General features: G+C 44.8%; 1 protein-coding gene across 2 annotated transcripts in view; it reads right to left on the reverse strand.

Annotated features, from left to right (window-relative positions):
- The window catches only part of LOC147441716 (uncharacterized), a 72,920-nt gene extending 60,624 nt beyond the window's left edge, over positions 1-12,296 (reverse strand). Inside the window, exons 1-2 of one of the 2 annotated variants that reach the window (XM_086483789.1) lie at positions 12,075-12,296; positions 11,742-12,000 (exon numbers count right to left, since the gene is read on the reverse strand). In XM_086483789.1, coding sequence (XP_086339915.1) covers positions 11,742-11,783 — 42 coding nt within the window. In that variant the 5' untranslated portion in view covers positions 11,784-12,000; positions 12,075-12,296. The remainder of the gene's footprint in view (positions 1-11,741; positions 12,001-12,074) is intronic. The other variant, XM_086483790.1, reaches the window with a different exon arrangement.
- Positions 12,297-19,196: the final 6,900 nt, after the last annotated feature.

A 19,196-nucleotide genomic window follows, 5' to 3' on the forward strand; every position in this document is an offset into this window, starting at 1 on the left:
TTGAGATTGTTGAAGGTGCTCTGAAGGTTCCACCCTTCCTAAGCACGAAAGATAAGATTTATGAAGCGGTTGAATATACGCGAGACTTAGATACGGCTTTTGCCAAGGTTTGCGAGGCTTTGCAAAAGTCTCAAGAACGACAGAAAAAGGCGCGGATCGCCATCGTCGCGACTTGAAATTGAAGGAGGATGATTGGGTGCTCTTACGTTTTGAGAATGCACGCTTGACAAAGAAAAAGGGAAAGGAGAGGCTTTTTCCAAAGCTTAGCATGCGATACTACGGACCTTTCCAGATCACAAAAAAGATAAATGATGTCTCCTTCTGAATGAAACTGCCTGATACTTGGAGGATTCACAATGCGTTCCATGTGAGTCTCTTGAAACCTTTTAAAGGTGATGTGCCTGATGATGGGGAGCCTGATGAGCAACCCAAACTGGAAGAAAACGAGGAGATCCTTGTTCCTGAACAGATTTTGGCACATAAGGATACGAAGAAAGGTTAAGTCTGAAGGCGGTTCTTGGTTAAGTTAAAGAACTATCCTGCATTTGATGCGAAGTGGATAGAGGAGGAGGACCTGGCAGATACTCCTCAGATTGTGAAACTTTACCTCGATGCTTTTGGTTAGCATAGTCTATTCCAAATGGAACCCAAAATTCAACTTGGCCGAAGATCTACTGCAATGGGATGCACAAGAGGGGAATCACTCCGCTCCTTTGTCAACAGATGCCTCGATTTTGATACTAAAGTCACTGATGTCTCTTTGATGTCTCTTTGAGCTAGATGTGTGTTCCTAGTACGTAGGTACTAACAGTCAGTGTTTGCTAAGACGGTTTATGGCCTCTGTCTGTTTTGCACGCATAATCGAGGGCCATTACAATGCTTTCAAGAGGGGGTTGTAACAAACTGCTGACGTGTCAAAGCCTAAAGAATGGAGCCAACTTACAGATGTGGCCGAGGGGCCTAAACCCTAAGAAGAACAAGTAACAAAAGAAGTGTCACAAAGTGATGACGTGGTTGCCCGAGAGCAGAAACACTAACCCTAATTTCTGCCAAAAACCCTAACTGCTGAAACCCTAATTCTAGAAACCCTAACCCTAAAACCTGCAAACCCTAATTTTGGAAACCCAAGCACACCATATCTCGAAACTTCTCGACATCTCTGAGTAGATGGTCTCTTCACGAGCAGATGACCTTGGAGGTTTAGTGCGATTGCTATCTTGGGACTACCATCGCTACCAAAGCAACACTGTTTGTCCAAGAGCTGATGGACCATGCTGTGCTCACCTACGACCTCATGGAAGGAACCTAACCCTAATTTTTGGTGCAGGTTTCAAGATGGAAAGTCAATCGACTTTTCGAGCTCGACTGATGTCGAGATTGCTTTTTAAGTTTGATCTTGTTTGGTAATCCTGTTTGGAATTTGTTTGAAATGGATGGTATCTGTTTTGAACCTGTTTTGGTGCCGATTTGAATTGTTTGACTCTGGTTTGATACTGGTTTCAATGATTGGTGATTTTACTCCCGGGTGGAGAAGTGAGAAATATTGTTTTGGTATTGTTTGAACCTCGGAACAACGCAGGCCGATGCCTGGGGAGCATTTCGTTCTATGTTTGAAAACCTCCGAACGACGCAGGCTGATCCCTGGGGAGCGTTTGGTTGTATGCTTGTAAAATAATTGTTGTCGTGACTCCCAGCCCGGACCTGGATGGTTATGCGGGAGGAGTATTAAGAAGTCTGAGCAGTGGTTACTCTCAGCACCTCCGAACGACGCAGGCTGTGGTCTGGGGGGCGTTTGGTTGTAAAAGGCCTCTATATCTCCCGGCCCGGACCTTTTTAAGTTATGCGGGAGGATCGATGAGGGAGTCGATGAATATCTCCCGGCCCGGACCTTGTTAGGTTATGCGGGAGGAGTGTTCATCGGCGGCTTTATGTTTCTATGTCTTGTAACATGCATATGTAAGCATTTGTGTTACATTGTGATGTGTCAATTACTGAATATTCCTAATTGGATGAGATTGCCTGGGTATGTAATTTTAGTGCATCAAGACACCCGTGGAAGATCAGTACGGTCTGGGTGTGATGGCTAATTTTACTACGTCGGAATATCAAGAGTTCCGATGTGGACGAAAGGAGAAGCTAACTCCTTGATCAAAAGAGCAGAAAGGAGAAGTTAACTCCTTGATCAAAACAGCAGAAAGGAGAAGCTAACTCCTTGATCAAAACAGCCGAAAGGAGAAGCTAACTCCTTCATCAAAAGGGCAGAAAGGAGAATCTAACTCCTTAATAAAAAGAGCAAAATGATTGTCCCTCGGAATGTCCCTCGGAAATTTTTGAGCTAACTCGAGTTGTTTTGCAGATATGTTGTAATCGAGGACGATTACTCTCTTTCAAGAGGGAGAGATGTAAGAAATTGTTGACATGTCAAAGCCTAAAGAATGGAGCCAACTTACAAATGTGACCGAGGGGCCTAAACCCTAAGAAGAACAAGTAAAAGAAGGAGTGTCACAAAGTGATGACGTGGTTGCCCGAGAGTAGAAACACTAACCTTAATTTATGCCAAAAACCCTAACTGTTGAAACCCTAATTCTGGAAAACCCTAACCCTAAAACCTGCAAACCCTAATTTTGGAAACCCTAACCCTAAAACCTGTAAACACTAATTCTGGAACCCTAACCCTAAAACGGCCAAAACCCTAACCCTAAGCCTAAGGATAGCAGGGAGATTTCCGAAAATTGCGTTGGCTGCTGACGTGCACGTTGTACGGATTTCCGTGATTTATGCTGGCAGCTTTTTGGCTTTGCTTTTGGACCAGATGCTTTTAAGTTTGAAGGCTTTTCACTGTAATTGCTTTTTAGGCCAAGGGCCTTTAAATATGAGGTTAGGGCTCATTCTCTGGCATGCTTCCTGGCGAAGCTCCAGAGTCTGGAGTACAAGCTTGTACTATGTTAATGCAATATAAAGAAATACCGAAAGGGACGCCAAGGTTTGGGGCCAATACTCTCTGGGGTGGAATTCCGCCACTCCATGTCGCGTGTCGTCTCTCTTTCTTTCAGTTCAGTTGTTATTGAAGTGCTAAAAGCGTATTCAGTCTTTCTTTTCTATTGGCACGTGGTACCCGTCCTGTGACAGGGGGTATGTCACAAAGTGATGACGTGGCTACCGAGAGCAGAAACCCTAATTTCTGCCAGAAACCCTAAAACCTACAAACCCTAATTTCTGCCAAAAACCCTAATCTACACCCTAATTCTGGAAACCCTAACCCTAACTGCTGGCTGAAACCCTAAATGTGGCTGAAACCCTAATTTGGGCGATAGAAATGCCACGTGGCAACAATACGGATTTCCAGGTTTTGCGGCGGATTTTACGACGCTAATTTCTCAGCTTTTGGCGACGCAAATTGGCCGAGGAGAGAGAGAGAGAGAGAGAGAGAGAGAGAGAGAGAGAGAGAGAGAGAGAGAGAGAGAGAGAGAGTTCCATTGCTTTATTTTATGGAAAGCCCTTAAGAGGGTTTGTGAGAGAAACAGTTGCTTTTGATTTGGAAGCTTTTGGGGCTTTGCTTTTGGCATCCCTTGTAAGAACTATAAATAAGTGGTTTTGGGCTCACTCTGTTGAGCATCTGGACGCAGAGTCTGAGAGTGAAACCCTAACCGCTCTCTTGTACTTTGAAGATTGATTAATACATAAAGAAATACCGAAAGGGGCGCCAGTCTTTGGGGCCAATATCTCTAGGCACGGAACTCTGCAGGGCCAGTGCAAATCTATTGTGATCTGTGAATTGTTTTGAAGTGGTTATTTGGTGCTGTCGTGATTGATTCGTGACTTTGTCCAAGTCTGTTACACAAGCAGTTGTTTATGGAAAGGAAGTTAGAACGCGAAGAAAGAAAAGCAGAAAGAGAAGCAGAAAGAAAGGCCTATGAAGAAAGGAGGGCAGCCATAGATCGTGAATACGAAGAAAGAGTGGTAGCCATAGAGCGTGAGCACGAGCAAGCACGCTTGGAAGCCAACGGAAGACAAGCAAAATTTGATCACGAGAACAAAGCACGAAAAGACAAGAGCGACCAACACATGAAAGAGTTCTTGCGAATCTTTTCGATTGTGCAGGCGCCGTTTGAACAGAATCATGAGAAAAAGACTCTCTCCGTCTCTTCTTTTCCAAAGCATGACACACAAGATTTGCATGATGAATTGCCTGATAATGATCAGTATGATGATTTGAATGACAATGACAAGCATGATGATCACGATGTGATTTCTCACGAGCGTGATGATTTGTATGATCAAAACATGATTGTTCACAAGGATGGTGTTTTAGTTGCTGCTTTTTCTAGCGAAGCTAACCTCGTTGCAGATTCGATCAATCACGAAGAATCAATCTTGGCTTTCGAGCCGAGGTCCACAGCACCCCACAGGCAGATTCGATCGATCACGAAGAACCGATCTTGGCTCTCGAGCCTAGGTCCAGAGAACCCTCACAGGAAGTACTATGTGTTCGAATGATTAGTCAGCACGCATTGTTCGAGTGTTTCATTCGTGATCGTTTCTTGTATTTTAGTCAGCGTCTTTATGTGATCCCTTTTCATAGGCATGACATAATGCACGATGAACACGATTCACTCATGACTGAGCACGGATGTATGCGGATGATTCATGAAAAGCTGAAATGTTTGCACCCAAGGAACTCACATTCTATGTCTCTTCCTTGGCATGACACAGTTTCTAAAAGAGCACAAGAAGGATTGAGCATCAAGCATCGACATTTCCATTGTGATTTGCCACAATTGTTTGATTTAGATCAGAAAGTTGAGATTCGACCCCATTGTTTGCATGTGTTTGATGAACGGTTTGGCACTCCGTCTCTATGTTCATCTCCATTGCATGCAAAATTTTTTCAAAGGAATAGAATTTTTCAGTCACTTTACATGGAATGGATATGTTCATGTTTTTGTGTTGGAAGTGATTTCAGGAATTTTCAACCTCGGAGATTCTTGAAGAAGGTAGACGCATGACTATAGACGAAGTGGAAGCATCAAGTTCGAAAGGTACGTAAGGTACGGTACGTATTCGGTCCGTCCTATACGTAGTACCGAATGGATTGAGTTGTTAGGTACGTAAAATTCATACGTTTTTTTTTTTCTCAAGCCAAAAACGTATAATATGGTCCGTACACTCCCTGTGCAAGGCTCTGTAGGTGACTTCGTATATCTGTTGCAAAGAAAGATCTCTATAATAAGGCGCCCAAATAGCCCAGAACAAGGGGAAAAACAAGCATTGGATAAGCTCGTGCTGTTTTTTTTATATATGTTTTAAAAAACGTATGGTACGGAGTCCGTACAGTACGGAACCGTACTGTACGGACGTACGGTACCGTATGGATCCGTACGTACGTCTGGAAACAACCTTGGCAAGCATTGAAGATGACTTTGTCGCTTTCGACGTGGCCCAAAGAAGCAAGCGTTGCAAACTTTTATGAAGTTCAAGTATCGCACGACCCACACATCAGAGTGGGCCGGCGAAGAGTCTTTTCGAGGATTCCGGATGTTGTTGGCGATCTCCCTCGACGCCATACAGTTCGGTACCAGTACCTCACTTTGAAAAGGAGGGAATGTCACATGACACATCCAACCCTATGTGTCCGTGGACAAGCTACAGCATGACCAGGGTTCGGTTCAGTTCAATCAGTCTAGAATAGAAAGTGATCTGGCATTTTTGTGAGTGTTCACAGATCGTGCATGTCCAGACACTTAGATCAGATGCATATCCTCTAGTTGCACACAGCATGATCATCAGATTTCCATCAGAACCCATCAGGAGCATTTTTACAGTGCATAGACCTATTTTTCCTATTTTTGACATTTTTCACTTATTATTTTTAAGTGACTTTTGTTGGAAACTGGGTAGGGCAAATTCACTAAGCAAGTATATATAGAAACCTAGCGCCAGCACTTTCTGGCAGAAGAGGTAACAAGAACCAAGGATTCAGCACTTCTCAGCAAGACGACTCAGCGTTTTTCAGCCATCAACAAGATCAGCCAGCGTTTTTGCACTTGCAAATTCCCGCGACAGTAGAACAGTAGATCAGCACTGACGTTAGCAATTTTCCTCAGCAAGAACCATTTTCAGCCCTAACGTTTTTGCATCAGCCTGGCACCTCAGCGTTTTTGCAAATCTTCACGACAAGACCAACAAGAAGTCCAGCGTTTTCAGTTTTCAGCATAGACTCATCGCAGAAGAAGTCCCAAACCTCGTAGATCTCACCTTCCCGCAACAGATCCTCGCCGTACGGTCAGATCCCGCGAAGTTTACAGCTTTCAGCCCGGAAAACGCAGATTTCAGCATCTGCGTTTTCAGCACGTCGTCGTCACATCGTCACCATCACAGACATAGAGTCAGAATTCAGCAGATAAAGATTTGCAATATCAGCCGTTAGCATTTTCAGATTTCAGCCCGTCTCGTCGTCGTCCTCATCGTCGGCAAGTCCATTGCATTGTAGAGATTTGTGCAATCAATAGTAGACCGCTCTCGCCATAGAGAGTGGGGCCTTCAGAGGAGGGTTTGACAACTACCTGAAGGAGTACGAGCGGAAGTGCGACGCAAGAGAGAGTGCGAGAAGAAGAGCACGACGATATGGTGAACTCGCTCTACCGTAATGTGCGGAGCATAGTGAGCTCTTATTAGGTTTTTACAAAGGAGGTTGTTGGGGTATAAAGCCCAATGTGGTCGCCCAAGTAAGTGGGCGGGCCGCCAGGTGTGTACACATATTCTTTTGTAAAAATGGCTCTGGTGTGCTAAAAAACAGACCAAAAAACAGCTCAAAAAACACTGTCTCTCTGACACTGTAAGCTGCGGGTAAACCTGTCCTGCACCTGTACTGTCTCTCACTGTCCTGTCACTGTCCTGTAAGCATAGACTGCGACAATGCCTCAACGGCAGTAAAGCAAAGATGCAATCCCAACTGTCTAACTCACAGTCAATACATCCTAGCTGCCTATCTAAGGGTGCTCGAGGGATCGCTCCAAGACCTGTATCACCGAAAGGATCTCAACATTCGAGAATCCCCCAGCTCAATAAAACCTCACTCGACCCTCAACAAAGGCTGCAGTAAATCTGACAGTACATAGACTTCCCACAAAGTCATACATCCACAAACCCCCCACCGCACGCTGTAACCGCTGCGGCGGTTGTTTGCTTCGTGACTCACAGCCAGCAAACCCTCAACAGACATACATCATTTCTGACAATACATCCCATGTGGAAGTACCTGCAATGTCAGGATGAAATTTGGAATATCAAGCAACAAACACAAGCTACCTGATGAACTAGTGGATGTCGCCTACGGTCTGTGTGTAGATGCGCCCGTGTCGTATGTGACACGCCTCCAAGAACTGTGAGCCGTCCTTCGATGTGTAGACAACCACAAATCAACACTCTGGGAGTGTCGATATCCTCACCACCTGCAGTCGTAGGCCGAAAACCCCAAATTTGCAGAGTCGGATCTGCACCCGTCGAGACCACGTAGTCGAAAATGGCCTGCGCAGACCTTTGTCGAAGTCGAACGGTGGCCGAGATGACCTCAAGATGAAATTCTGACAACACCAAGCCCTTCGCCTTCCCACGAGATTTGGGGCCGTGTCTTCGCCTGTCGAATTTCACTCCAATCTAAGTTGGTGACTCTAGCCTCCTGCAGTGCTGCCCCGAGCCTCGATCTGAGCTCTGATACCAGTTGAAGGAGTACGAGCGGAAGTGCGACGCGAGAGAGAGTGCGAGAAGAAGAGCACGACGATATGGTGAACTCGCTCTACTGTAATGTGTAGAGCATAGTGAGTTCTTATTAGGTTTTTACAAAAGAATATGTGTACATACCTGGCGGCCCGCCCACTTACCTGGGCGACCACATTGGGCTTTATACCCCAACACTACCTGGTGTCGTATTCTCTTCTCCCATGCCTTCTAACTTCTGCTCACTATCGACCTTCAGGCCCTTCAAGGCTTGCCCGATTTCGCTCGCTGCTCGGTTGCTGGCTCAATGCTCTATGTCAAAGAATTGCCAAGATTCCCTCGCTTTGCTCAAGCTCACCGGCTCAAGCCCTTTTCACCTGATGCTGCAACCCGATTTGCTGCTTTTCAAAAGCCTTCAATGCCTGCCATTCGAGTTCTACATGTTGCTAGATTTCCTGCTCGGTTAAGCCTTGCTGCAGAATGCTTGGTGCTCGATTTTCTTTTGCTTTGTTGCAGAAGCTTTCAAGCTCTCATGCATCCCTCGCTCAGGGTTGCTGCACACACAGAATGTAGCCGGGGCTCGGTGTTTGCCTCCTGGGCTCTCATACCACTTGTAGATGCTATGGAGTGCAAGGGAAGGGATCGAGAGAAGGGGGAAGGAGATGAGACAGTACACAGCTTATGGGCGGAGCTCTAGAGAGTGCAAACCCTCTATCTCCTTATTTTACCTTATAACCAAACATGTACCATATAACCAAACAATGAATAAGTGGGCGCGCCTGCCGGCCATATCCGACCACAGGGCCTGAAATCATAGTTACCCGGAACGCGGAACGGGAACGGCGACGGGATCTTCGCGGAACGGGGGAACGGCTAGGGGTCTGGAACGGGAACGGCACGGAACGGGAGGTATAAGAAACACCCAAATAGTGCATTTTTTAGCTCCTTGTGTTTAAATACAAGGAGTATTAGAGTGCTTTGACTCTAATACTCACAAAAAACTCGTTTTGAAGACCATTCAACCTTGCTATGACTAGATGATGAATGAGAGAGAGAGAGAGAGAGAGAGAGAGAGGGAGAGATTTGAGAGAGTGGGAGGGAGAGGAAGAGAGCTTGAAGGCTTGAAGCCTTGAGAGAGTGAGTCTTGAGAGGGAGAGATCTTGAGAGTGTGAGAGGGAGAGAGAGCTTGAGCCTTGAGGATTAGCTTGTGGAGAGAAAGGGGGAGGGGGGTGCATTTTATGAGTCCTTGAGGCCTTGCACACTTCAAAAAGAAGCCCAAACATTTACTTCAACTTTTTCAATTTTTTGCCAAATTTGTTTGTAGCCGTTGGCCTTTCCAGGGGCATTCTGGAACGTTCCGGGGCGTTCTGGAACGTTCTGGAACAGGCGTTCTGGTTTGCACTGGCCACCCGGAATGTCAGACATTCCGGGACGTTTCGGAACGTTCGGGAAGGGAACTGCCCCCCGGAACGCCGGAACGGGGGCTAGGGGGCGTTCCCCGGTAACTTTGCCTGAAATCCAACAGTTTTCAGCTCGTCCTCGTCGACACCAATGGTGGTGTCAACATCGTCGTCAAGTCCATTGCATCTAGACCATTGTACTAGATTTGTGCAATCTAAAGCATAGACCTCTCTCGCCATAGAGAGGGGGAACCTTGGAGAGAACCAACCTGGTGTCATATTCTCTCTCTCTCTCTCTCTCTCTCTCTCTCTCTCTCTCTCTCTCTCTCTCTCTCTCTCTCTCTCTCTCTCTCTCTCTCTCTCTCTCTCTCAGCACTTTCATTCACACTAGCATTCACTTTGTTTGTGGTCATTACACTTGCGCTCTCTCTCTAAGAAGAACGGAAAGCTCTCCCTTCCGTAAGTAAAAGGAACCCTTCAGCAAAGTCCGGAGCACTCATCATGAGCACTATCAACATTCACTTCCGCTGCACCTTACAGTTCTGAAAACGTTCAAAGATTGATACCATTGGTGTTTTTTGTAAGTGACTTCTTCTGCAACATTGATTCAATAGCGTTTTGGGACGCCCGCACATTTCATAGCGTTTCCATTGCTTCCCAGATCTACGTATTGCAACGCTCTCACTGTGGAGGGGAGGGCATTGGCACCACCTCGCAACATGGAGTCTTGAGACACAGTGGCAGAAAACATCCCTTGGAAGCTAGCCTTTGAAAGCCTTTTGAGATGCACGTTGACAGAGCACCCTTTAAACAACGACTTGGAGCTGCGGGTAAGGCTGGCAAGGATGGCCAATTTATGCATTTTGAAACGCTCGGCAAGAAGGTGGAAGTGAAGCACTACCTTATGTGCGCTTTTGGATTACAAGACCATGTGTGGTTCCCTTTGACTATGTTTTAAAACGCTGTCTAGGGGCAATGGTTAAGCATCGGGGAGCTTGCCACCGTGTAGGTGGAGGTGCAGCCGATCACGCAATTTATTGGGGTAACAGCGCGTCAATCTCACTTATATGCGATTTCTTGCAGCTTTCGAGCATGTGCGTGTACGTAGCACAGTGATAGAGACGTCGCTACTATCGCCCTGGTGCAGGGTTCGAAGTTGTGGGCACGTTCACCTGCATTTTGGTCAATCGGTTCCGGCCCGTTGGGAGTGACTGGGAACCGGATGGGGTGTGCTTGCCATCGTGGCAAGAGCCCCGATATCTAACCAACGCCCTGTCTAGGGACAGGCCTTTCAATTTTTCATTAAGAGTGTAAGGGGTTGTCTGTCAAACTCTCCCCAAAGGTATATCCTTGTCATCATTGAAGATGAACCAAGCCAACTCGCTATGGAAAGTGATTGCACCAGTGCTCAGTTAGCTGCCTCGGTACACACAAGGTTGAGAGCCGTTGTTAAAAATGCAAGAGGACGCTTTGTTTGGCTCAAGAATGCGAAGCCAAAGGCAAAAGCAGAAACTCACAAGAGGCCAAAGGCAACGGCAAGCTTGACAGAAATAGTAGTGATAAAGATTTGACAGAGATCGGCATGGCACATGTGGTGGTGGCCACAACACCAGATTTCTAGTCAGATGGCCGTTGCCACCACTTGCTTCAGCCAACGAGAGGCTTGTGAGTGGCAGAGGGGCAAGAGAAGCTCCCTACAAATGATTTGGACCCATGTGTTGGAGTTCAAGTTATGGGTGTTTGAACTCGTGGGTCGGAGTTCAAGGCGCATGCATCTATGTCAATGCAACAGAATCGATATGGTGACAAGATCTAGACTTTACACTTCCACAAATCTTTACTTCTTTCCTTGCACACGTCGGTGATTCCTATTCACTGAGGCCACATTACAGCTTATCTGGAGCACGAGGGGAGGATGCATTCCTCTATCAATAAGTCTAAGACAATCAAATTTCACTTCTTATGTTCAAAAAAAAAAATTGGTGTGAAAAGAGGAGGAAAGCAGCATTTGGGTCTCAAACATTTGGTGGGTTGAGCCTCTTTTGCCTATGCTTACACCTGCGCATCAGGCCCACACATGATAGATGACTGACTTTGTTGATTGACATTTTGGTGCTACGCACTTTGAATGATTATCAGCAGTCTGCATACCATTCAAACATAGATAGCTCTTGACAATATATTTGCATTGACCAATTAATGCACCTCATCAACAATCTGAGGCGAAGAGATGTCTCGTTAGGCTATTAAACACTAGATATTCGTGTATGCAGTCATATGAACAGATCAGCTGGCTTCTAAGCCCTCTACAAAACATCAAGCCCTTTCAAAAATCTCCCAAAGTCATTGGGTGGCGTACACTAGGACCATAGCTGAAGGCTAGTTATACTGTGTCGATCTGTCTTGAAGTGAAGACAACTCTACAGTGTTGTACCCTATCCATAATACATGTGCCCAACATAACCTGCATATAAATGTTGTGCGCTCTCTCTCTCTCTCTCTCTCTCTCTCTCTCTCTCTCTCTCTCTCTCTCTCTCTCTCTCTCTCTCTCTCCCGTGTATAACATGCATGGAGTCGTGTGTGCACCTCCGTGCAAGTAAACACAAATACACACAAAACACTAACCCAAGAGTAGAGACTGGGAAGCTCGTCATTGGATACATCCATGACTCTGCATGTATCAGATTGCAGGAGCAGCTCCCACTAGGTTTGTCTGAGAGGATAGAGAATGGATAGGAGAGGGTGGTGTGAACGTGCCTATCGCTTGCGAGGCATCTTATTGAAGCAGAGATGGCGGCGAGAGGAGGGGCTTGATGAGGCCTGGTGCTCCACCATCACCATCACCATTCAGAGGAACGGCGTAGGGGGCTTCGCGGTTAACTTTCTGCATTCCAGGAAACAATGAGTATCACAGAGAAGAAGAACGATAATGCTGTGAGGCGAGGCATGGGCACCCACCTACAACCACGCAGGCTTGTGTAGAATCGGCATGCGTATCCGATGAAGTGTTCAAGCAGTTATTCGACTGCGAATGGTGAAGTTCTGGGCTTCCCTTCAAATTTTCAAATTTTTGAGTGCGCTGTCCTGCTTGCGCAAGGTCCAGACTCCAGCCCATCTACATTGCAGAGAACGTCGAAGAGGTTGCAACGGCTTTGAACAGCGAGCGCTAAAATAACCTTAATCTAGGGACCATCTGAATAGAATCTCACTTAATTATTCTTTACCATCGTTACCTAAGAGCACTAATACCAAAAATGGAATGAGCTATCATTGATGAAGATAGGAAAAAAAAAATTAATTCGAAAAGAAATTATAGTAGAAAATATTAAGTATGAAATGAACTACTCTTTGGGAGATGGAGAGGGAGAGAGAGAGAGAGGGTCAATATTCGACATTATACTGAAACAATATCAGCTCTCCGATGGCAAAAATCTTCCACCAGTTCAATACCTCTTTTAAGTCACCTTGTGCGGTTACAAGGGGCACAAGAGCCTATGAAGGCTAAATGGACCACACATATTCTAGGTCTTTTGGTATTTTTGGCACCCAATAGATGGATTGCAAAATCTATGTGGATGCGGAACCGGCATTTGATTATCATCGACAATAATTCATTAGCAATCACATTACCTCCCATTTTTGTAACATTACGTATAGCAAGCATAGGGATATGGAGAATAGGCAAGGGATACATCTTTTATCCTCTCCTCAAGCCCCAATCATGCTAAGCCATTTCTATGAAGCATTCACCCTGCTATGAAACCTAGAGAAGGATTCTATGCAAGTATAAAAGTTATTATTACAAAGTAATTAGAGGCATTGTGCTAACCTTGAGGCAAGAGGTGACACAAACTTTATATGCTTGATGAAAATGATAATGCAAAGAATATTGTTGACCATTTTCTCTACTCTCTCCAATCTCTTTTCTTCTTAAATGCATGCAAGAATGATGAGGGGATGCTTTGTGTGTATGTTAATAGCAATCTCTATGTTTGCTCTTTATTATTTCCCTATCTATGCTTAAGGTGGTGTGTAAGAAACTGTTTATGGCTTAAGCATTGTGTGTAGATGTGAGGAAGCTAAGGGGGTTTGAGTATGGGAATACGGGAGAGCTTCCTTGAGTTTGTGAACATGCTACATCGCTTGTCTCAAGCAAGGGTTGAGGCCTTCCATTGGGTGTATAAGCATTGCATTGGGGGACTGAGTAGATATGAAGAAAGCAGGTGTGAGAGGGGAATAGGATACATTGAGCACATTGGCAAGAGAATGCTTTCAAGCTCTTATGCCATTTTGCAAGCACAATGAGGAAAACGAAAATGGAACAACAAATTTACAATTTTTGCAGATTTGGTATTGTTCAGTGCGCTTGGTGTCTCCTTGTAGGTATTCCTACATTATTCCTACATGGTGTATATCAGGTGTTGCATTGGTTGATAAAGATGCTCAAGTAAAATTTCAAAGAAAGAGAGCTAAAAAGAAAAAAAACCTTTTTCCTATTCTAATGAAGGAGATTGACTTCAGTCGAAAGAAAGAAATAAGAAGAGGAGGTAGTTTTTTTTCATGAGATGACAAGGATCACTCATGCAAAAAAGTGTGAATTAATTCTTTCGTTAGAATGTGTTTTGAAAAAATTACCTGCTTAAAGGAAGGAAAGAGGTGGGTGATCTTGAGGATCCATATTTTGCATCGATAGATCATGGCTCTGAAATCATTTTTTTGTCCAAGAGTCTTTACATGAAGGACAAGTGTCTGATGGACAAAAACAGAGCTGCAAACAACTCATCAAAAGATTTGTATCGGGCTTGTCTATCATGCCTAGTGTAAGACCGGGCAAGCCAAGGGCCAAGACGGACATGCGATCAAGGGGTGCTATCTTTTACAGGCTATGAGTCTATATATAACAAGGTTGGGTGGAGAGTTACATGGTCCAGTCCCCTCTCGTCTTAGATTGGTATCAAACACTACAACACAACATGGAGATATCGACGCGCGTATATCGACGAAATTAACGGGCGTCGCTATACGCGTCGATATACACGTCTCAATGTACGTCTATATACGCGTGGAAAGGCTTTACTTCCCACGCGTATATCAACGCCTATAGCGACGCGTATATCGATGCAAAAAAATTGGGAAAAAGAGCGAAACCCGTGAGCAGCAGGGGCCATTTTCGCCTGCGCTCTGCTCAAATCTTGGCCTCCACCTGCTGCGCAGGTATTATGCCCCCCCCCCCCCCCCCCCCCCCCCCCCCCAACCCCTCTCTCTCTCTCTCTCTCTACATCGTGTGTGTGTGTGTAGGAGAGAGAGAGAGAGAGAGAGAGAGAGAGAGAGCGCAGTGTATGTGTGTGTAGGAAAGAGAGAGAGAGAGAGAGAGAGAGAGCGGTGTGTGTGTGTGTAGGAAAGAGAGAGAGAGAGAGAGAGAGAGAGAGAGAGAGAGAGAGAGGTGTGTGTGTGTGTAGGAAATAGAGAGAGAGAGAGAGAGAGAGAGAGAGAGAGAGAGCGATGTGTGTGTGTAGGAAAGAGAGAGAGAGAGAGAGAGAGAGAGAGAGAGAGGTGTGTGTGTGTGTGTAGGAGAGAGAGAGAGAGAGAGAGAGAGAGAGAAATGTGTGTGTGTGTGTGTAGGTAATCAAAGAGAGAGAGAGAGAGATAGATAATTAATGTATGCTTAGGAAATTAAAATTAAAGAAAAATAATTAAAGAGAGAAATTAAATGAAATGTTATATTAACGTCTTCGAAAGGCCAAAGTCACCTATGAGACATGAGACAAGAAAGTTACAATGTGATGGATCTGATACAAAGTCAGAGTAAGAAGATGACAAAATAAAATATTATGGAATCCTAAATTGCTGGGTATGGACTAAACGGTTAAACCGGCTAGCTGGGATAGGTAGATCATAGGAGATCCAGCAGCTATCGCTGGCGGATCTCATCAATCTCCTCCATGGTCAGTAGTCTGACCGGCGTTATGCATGTTGAGCCAAAGTGACCTAGCTAGATCCTCTGATGCAGCCTCTGTCGATGTTGTGTAGTCCTCCGCAGTCGTGGACGTCTAGATATCCCTAGCTCAGTCGCTCGTTCGATCAGTAGAGAGATAGGGAAGTAGAGAGCGAGCGAGAGAGAGAGAGAGAGAGAGAGAGAGAGAGAGAGAGAGAGAGAGAGAGAGAGAGATAGGAAATAGAGAGATAGAGAAAGAGAGTTTTATATATATATATAGAGAGAGAGAGAGAGATAGAGAAAGAGAGTTTTATATATATATATATAGAGAGAGAGAGAGATAGAGAAAGAGAGTTATATATATATATATATATATATATATAGAGAGAGAGAGAGAGAGAGAGAGAGAGAGAGAGAGAGAGAGAGAGATAGATAGATAGATAGATAGTTCTATTATCGTCCTGGGAGGTCAAATATGACCTATGGGACCAAATGAACATGTCACGTGGTGTGAGTGGAGTTCATAAGTGACTCTCGATGCTCAAAAATGGCTGAAATGAGCGTCGCAATAGAGAGTCCACATCGTGGTTGGGAGAGGAAGGTATGTAGGGAGAGCTCATGGCTGAATATATGGGGAAAAGAGGACCTAATGTGGTCAAAAGCTGAGCACTCAAGTAGTGTGTGGTACTCACTCTCTCGCACTTGACGAGGGCATAAGGTGCAAAGTCGATGACACTCCTCGCCAGTGCCCCAACGTCCTGTCTCGCAGCGTAGAGAATGGGAGCTAAGACGAATGGAGGCAATGGTGCGGATCGCACTCAACGGGATGGGCTCAAGGATGTAGGAAGGGGTTCGGTTACCTCGTTCCGAGAAGAAGAGAGATTTGTAGTTTGGGGCAACGTGTGTGGTGTAATGGCTGAAGCGAGAACCTCCAGATTTCTCCCAAGCCATGATACATTGGCGTTGTAAGAAGGCCTCATTAACTTGGGAGTCGATCGACGCATCCTTGACCAAGTGACATGCATCCCATCTTCCAAACCATTTCTTGATATCAAGCATCCACCCCGAACTTAGTATTTTGCTCTTGCATGTCTTTTGAACCTTTTGACTTGCTTCATATGCGATTCTAGGAAGTCGATGCAAAGGGCTACGTTGTGTCTTACGCATGTACTCCACAACCCTTTCCATGCCCAAGACCTCAATGGGAAGCGATCCGGACTCAAGAAGTAAGAGCATGTAGGGTGTTTGTGTCTTGACTTGGAGAAAGTTGGTGAGAAAACGCTTTTGGACATTCTCAAACTCTTTCCAAGTAGACTTCCCGATGCTTCCACCCCACACCTCCACTCCATAAAGAAGCACCGGTGTCACCAATGTGTCAAAGAGGTACTTTTTGAGAGCCCAACACTTGATCTCTCCTACATTGCACATGTTCTCAAATGCATAATAAGCCCTCTTTCCGGCTTCCAAGCGACGCATTGCACAATCCTTCCATTTATGATTGGATGGAACCTCAAGGCCAAGGTACTTGAAGTGATCTACCACTTCAAGTTTCTCATTGTTGTATACAATGCATGGATTTTCGTCATTGAGGGTCTTTACAAGCATAACCTTGGTTTTGGATCCATTCACGATCAACCCGCTATGTAGGCAAAAGCGTTCCAAGACACTCATAAGCTTTTGTGCATCTTCTAAGGTATGTGCCAAGAGCACTACATCATCGGCATAAAGCAAAAGCATGATCACCGCATTTCCAATCTTAACCTCTTCTATGCCTTCTTGCTGCATAAAATCAAGAACCATGTATTCCAATTCATCAATGAGTAGCCCAAAGAGGGTTGGGGAAAGTGGGCATCCTTGTTTGACACCAATAGTGCTTGCAAAAAATTCTGAAATTCCATCTCCCATACGTAATCGACATATCACTTTTTGGTAGATGCGAAAGACTGCATGCATAAATTCTCTCGGCACTTGAAGGCTTTGCATACGTCTCCAAAGATTTCCTCGCGGTACCATGTCAAAAGCTTTCTTGAAATCCACAAAGCAACAATACAACTTTTTTCCTTTCAATCGAGACGCTTCCATAAGAACTCGAAGAGTGACAAGGTGATCAATAGTGCTATGATGCTTTCGAAAACCTGCTTGGCCAAGCGCACGTTTGCCATTCTTTTCAGCCCATTCACTTATCTTCATCTCCATGATACATCCAAATAACTTTGCCATCAAAGAACCAACCATTATAGTGCGATAGTTGTTCACATTGTTTACATCTCCTCCTTTGTGCAAAGGTTTGATCCAATTTGCACTCCAATCATGAGCCATGCCATACTGAAGTGCAAGGTTAAACATATCGCATATCCAATATCGTGTTTTCTTGCTTGTCCATTTAATCATTTCAGCCTTGACACCTTGAAGGTCACCTGCCTTGCGAGTAGCAAGTTTCTCAAGCGCGCGGCATACATCTTCAATGGTAAAGAAGGGAGACATAAATGGAAGGGAGCTACAACCCTCCATCTTATCAACATTGGGTTGCTCATAGAGGTTCTTACAATGCATATACATATCCTCAAGAGTCAAGTCACCAAAGCTCTCAACGCGCTTGCCTTTTAGATTTTGCCAAAACTTGCCACATGCATGTGCTTTCTCTTGTGCTAAAAGAAGTTGTTTTTCGACTTCCCACCTTCTCCTCTTCTTTTGAACAAGTGCTTTGTATGTGTGTGAACATTCCAAGTAAACTTCCTTGTCTTTGATTGCATCCAATCTTAGCAAGTGTTTTCGGGCTTGACTACATTCCATGTCAAACCATTTCTTCTTGGTGCTACCCTTCTTAGACCTTTTGCAAGACATGTGTTTCGCCGAAAAGCATTCCTTCGCACAAGAGAAAATTACTTCTTTGAAAACTTTCCACTTGCATTCTAATGTTGGGCTCCCTTGATGCTCTATCATGCTTAACATTTGGTCCACCATATCAGCATATATAAGTGCTCGTTTGAAGTCTAGACGTAGGTACAAATGATTCACATCATGATTGGAGGCTACATGCTCGGGCCGTTTACCACACTTGAGGTCAATACATAACATCCTATGATCCGATTCCGGATTCCATTCACCAAGTGTAAAGCTTTGTATGCATTCTAGAGTGGCTTCTGAGAACAACATATAGTCAATCACGCTAGCATCATTGTGCTTTCTACATGTAAAGTCATTGGTGCCTTGCCATAGAGATACACCATTTGCAATGAGCATTCCGGTACTATTGCACATATGTAGAAGTGACTTTCCATAGTGATCCACTTCTTTTGCATCATTAGAACTTCGATTATACATGTATGAGTCATCCACTCTTCTTGATACATGCGGCATGTCGACTTGTTGTGTGTCGTGTTGTAACATATTTGTGCGAGCATTCATGTCTCCAAAAACAATGACTTCACCTTGATCCTTGTAATAAGCAATGTCTTCCTCTAGTTCAACAAAGGGCTGATCTCTATCCATATTCAAGCGAGCATAAAAGTTGGAGTCATAGTGAGGAATGTAGCAGCCGGCCACAAACATGACTTGACCATTTGGTGGGCTGATTTTCAGCCATAAGTAGCGTTTATACTTATCTTCTTTGACAATGGAAACATCTTTCAAACCCTTTTTGGTCATACATGCTATGCCTCCTTGGCCTCTTCGTTGCTTTGCATTTTTGGCCCACATCAAAGAATGTACATCGTATTTGTCAAATCCAAGAATTCGTTGCGCATCATGCTCCCATGTTTCGACAAGAAGTATCACATCAGAGTCATTGGTAAGCTCATCAATGCCAATTCCCGCATTCCATGGATACCCGTTACAATTCCAAAAGCTTATTCGCAAGCGTGAGTTGGTCTCATAGATCATGTGTCCCTATTTGTTGGGTGGACTTGCATCCTCCTCAAGTGCCTTTTCTTCTTGAGATGATACCTTAACCTTCTTGCTTCTTTCCTCGTATGCTTTGCGACGTACATTTTGTTGCATAAGAGAGAGAGAGAGAGAGAGAGAGAGAGAGAGAGAGAGAGAGAGAGAGAGAGAGAGAGAGAGAGAGAGGTAGGGAAGTGAAGAGCGAGACAGAGAGAGAGATAGGAAAATAAGGAAATAGAGAGAGAAAGAGAGATAGCGAAAGC

This window comes from Adiantum capillus-veneris, chromosome 15, assembly GCF_014529385.1.
Source record: "Adiantum capillus-veneris isolate H3 chromosome 15, ASM1452938v2, whole genome shotgun sequence".
NCBI lineage: Eukaryota > Viridiplantae > Streptophyta > Polypodiopsida > Polypodiales > Pteridaceae > Adiantum > Adiantum capillus-veneris.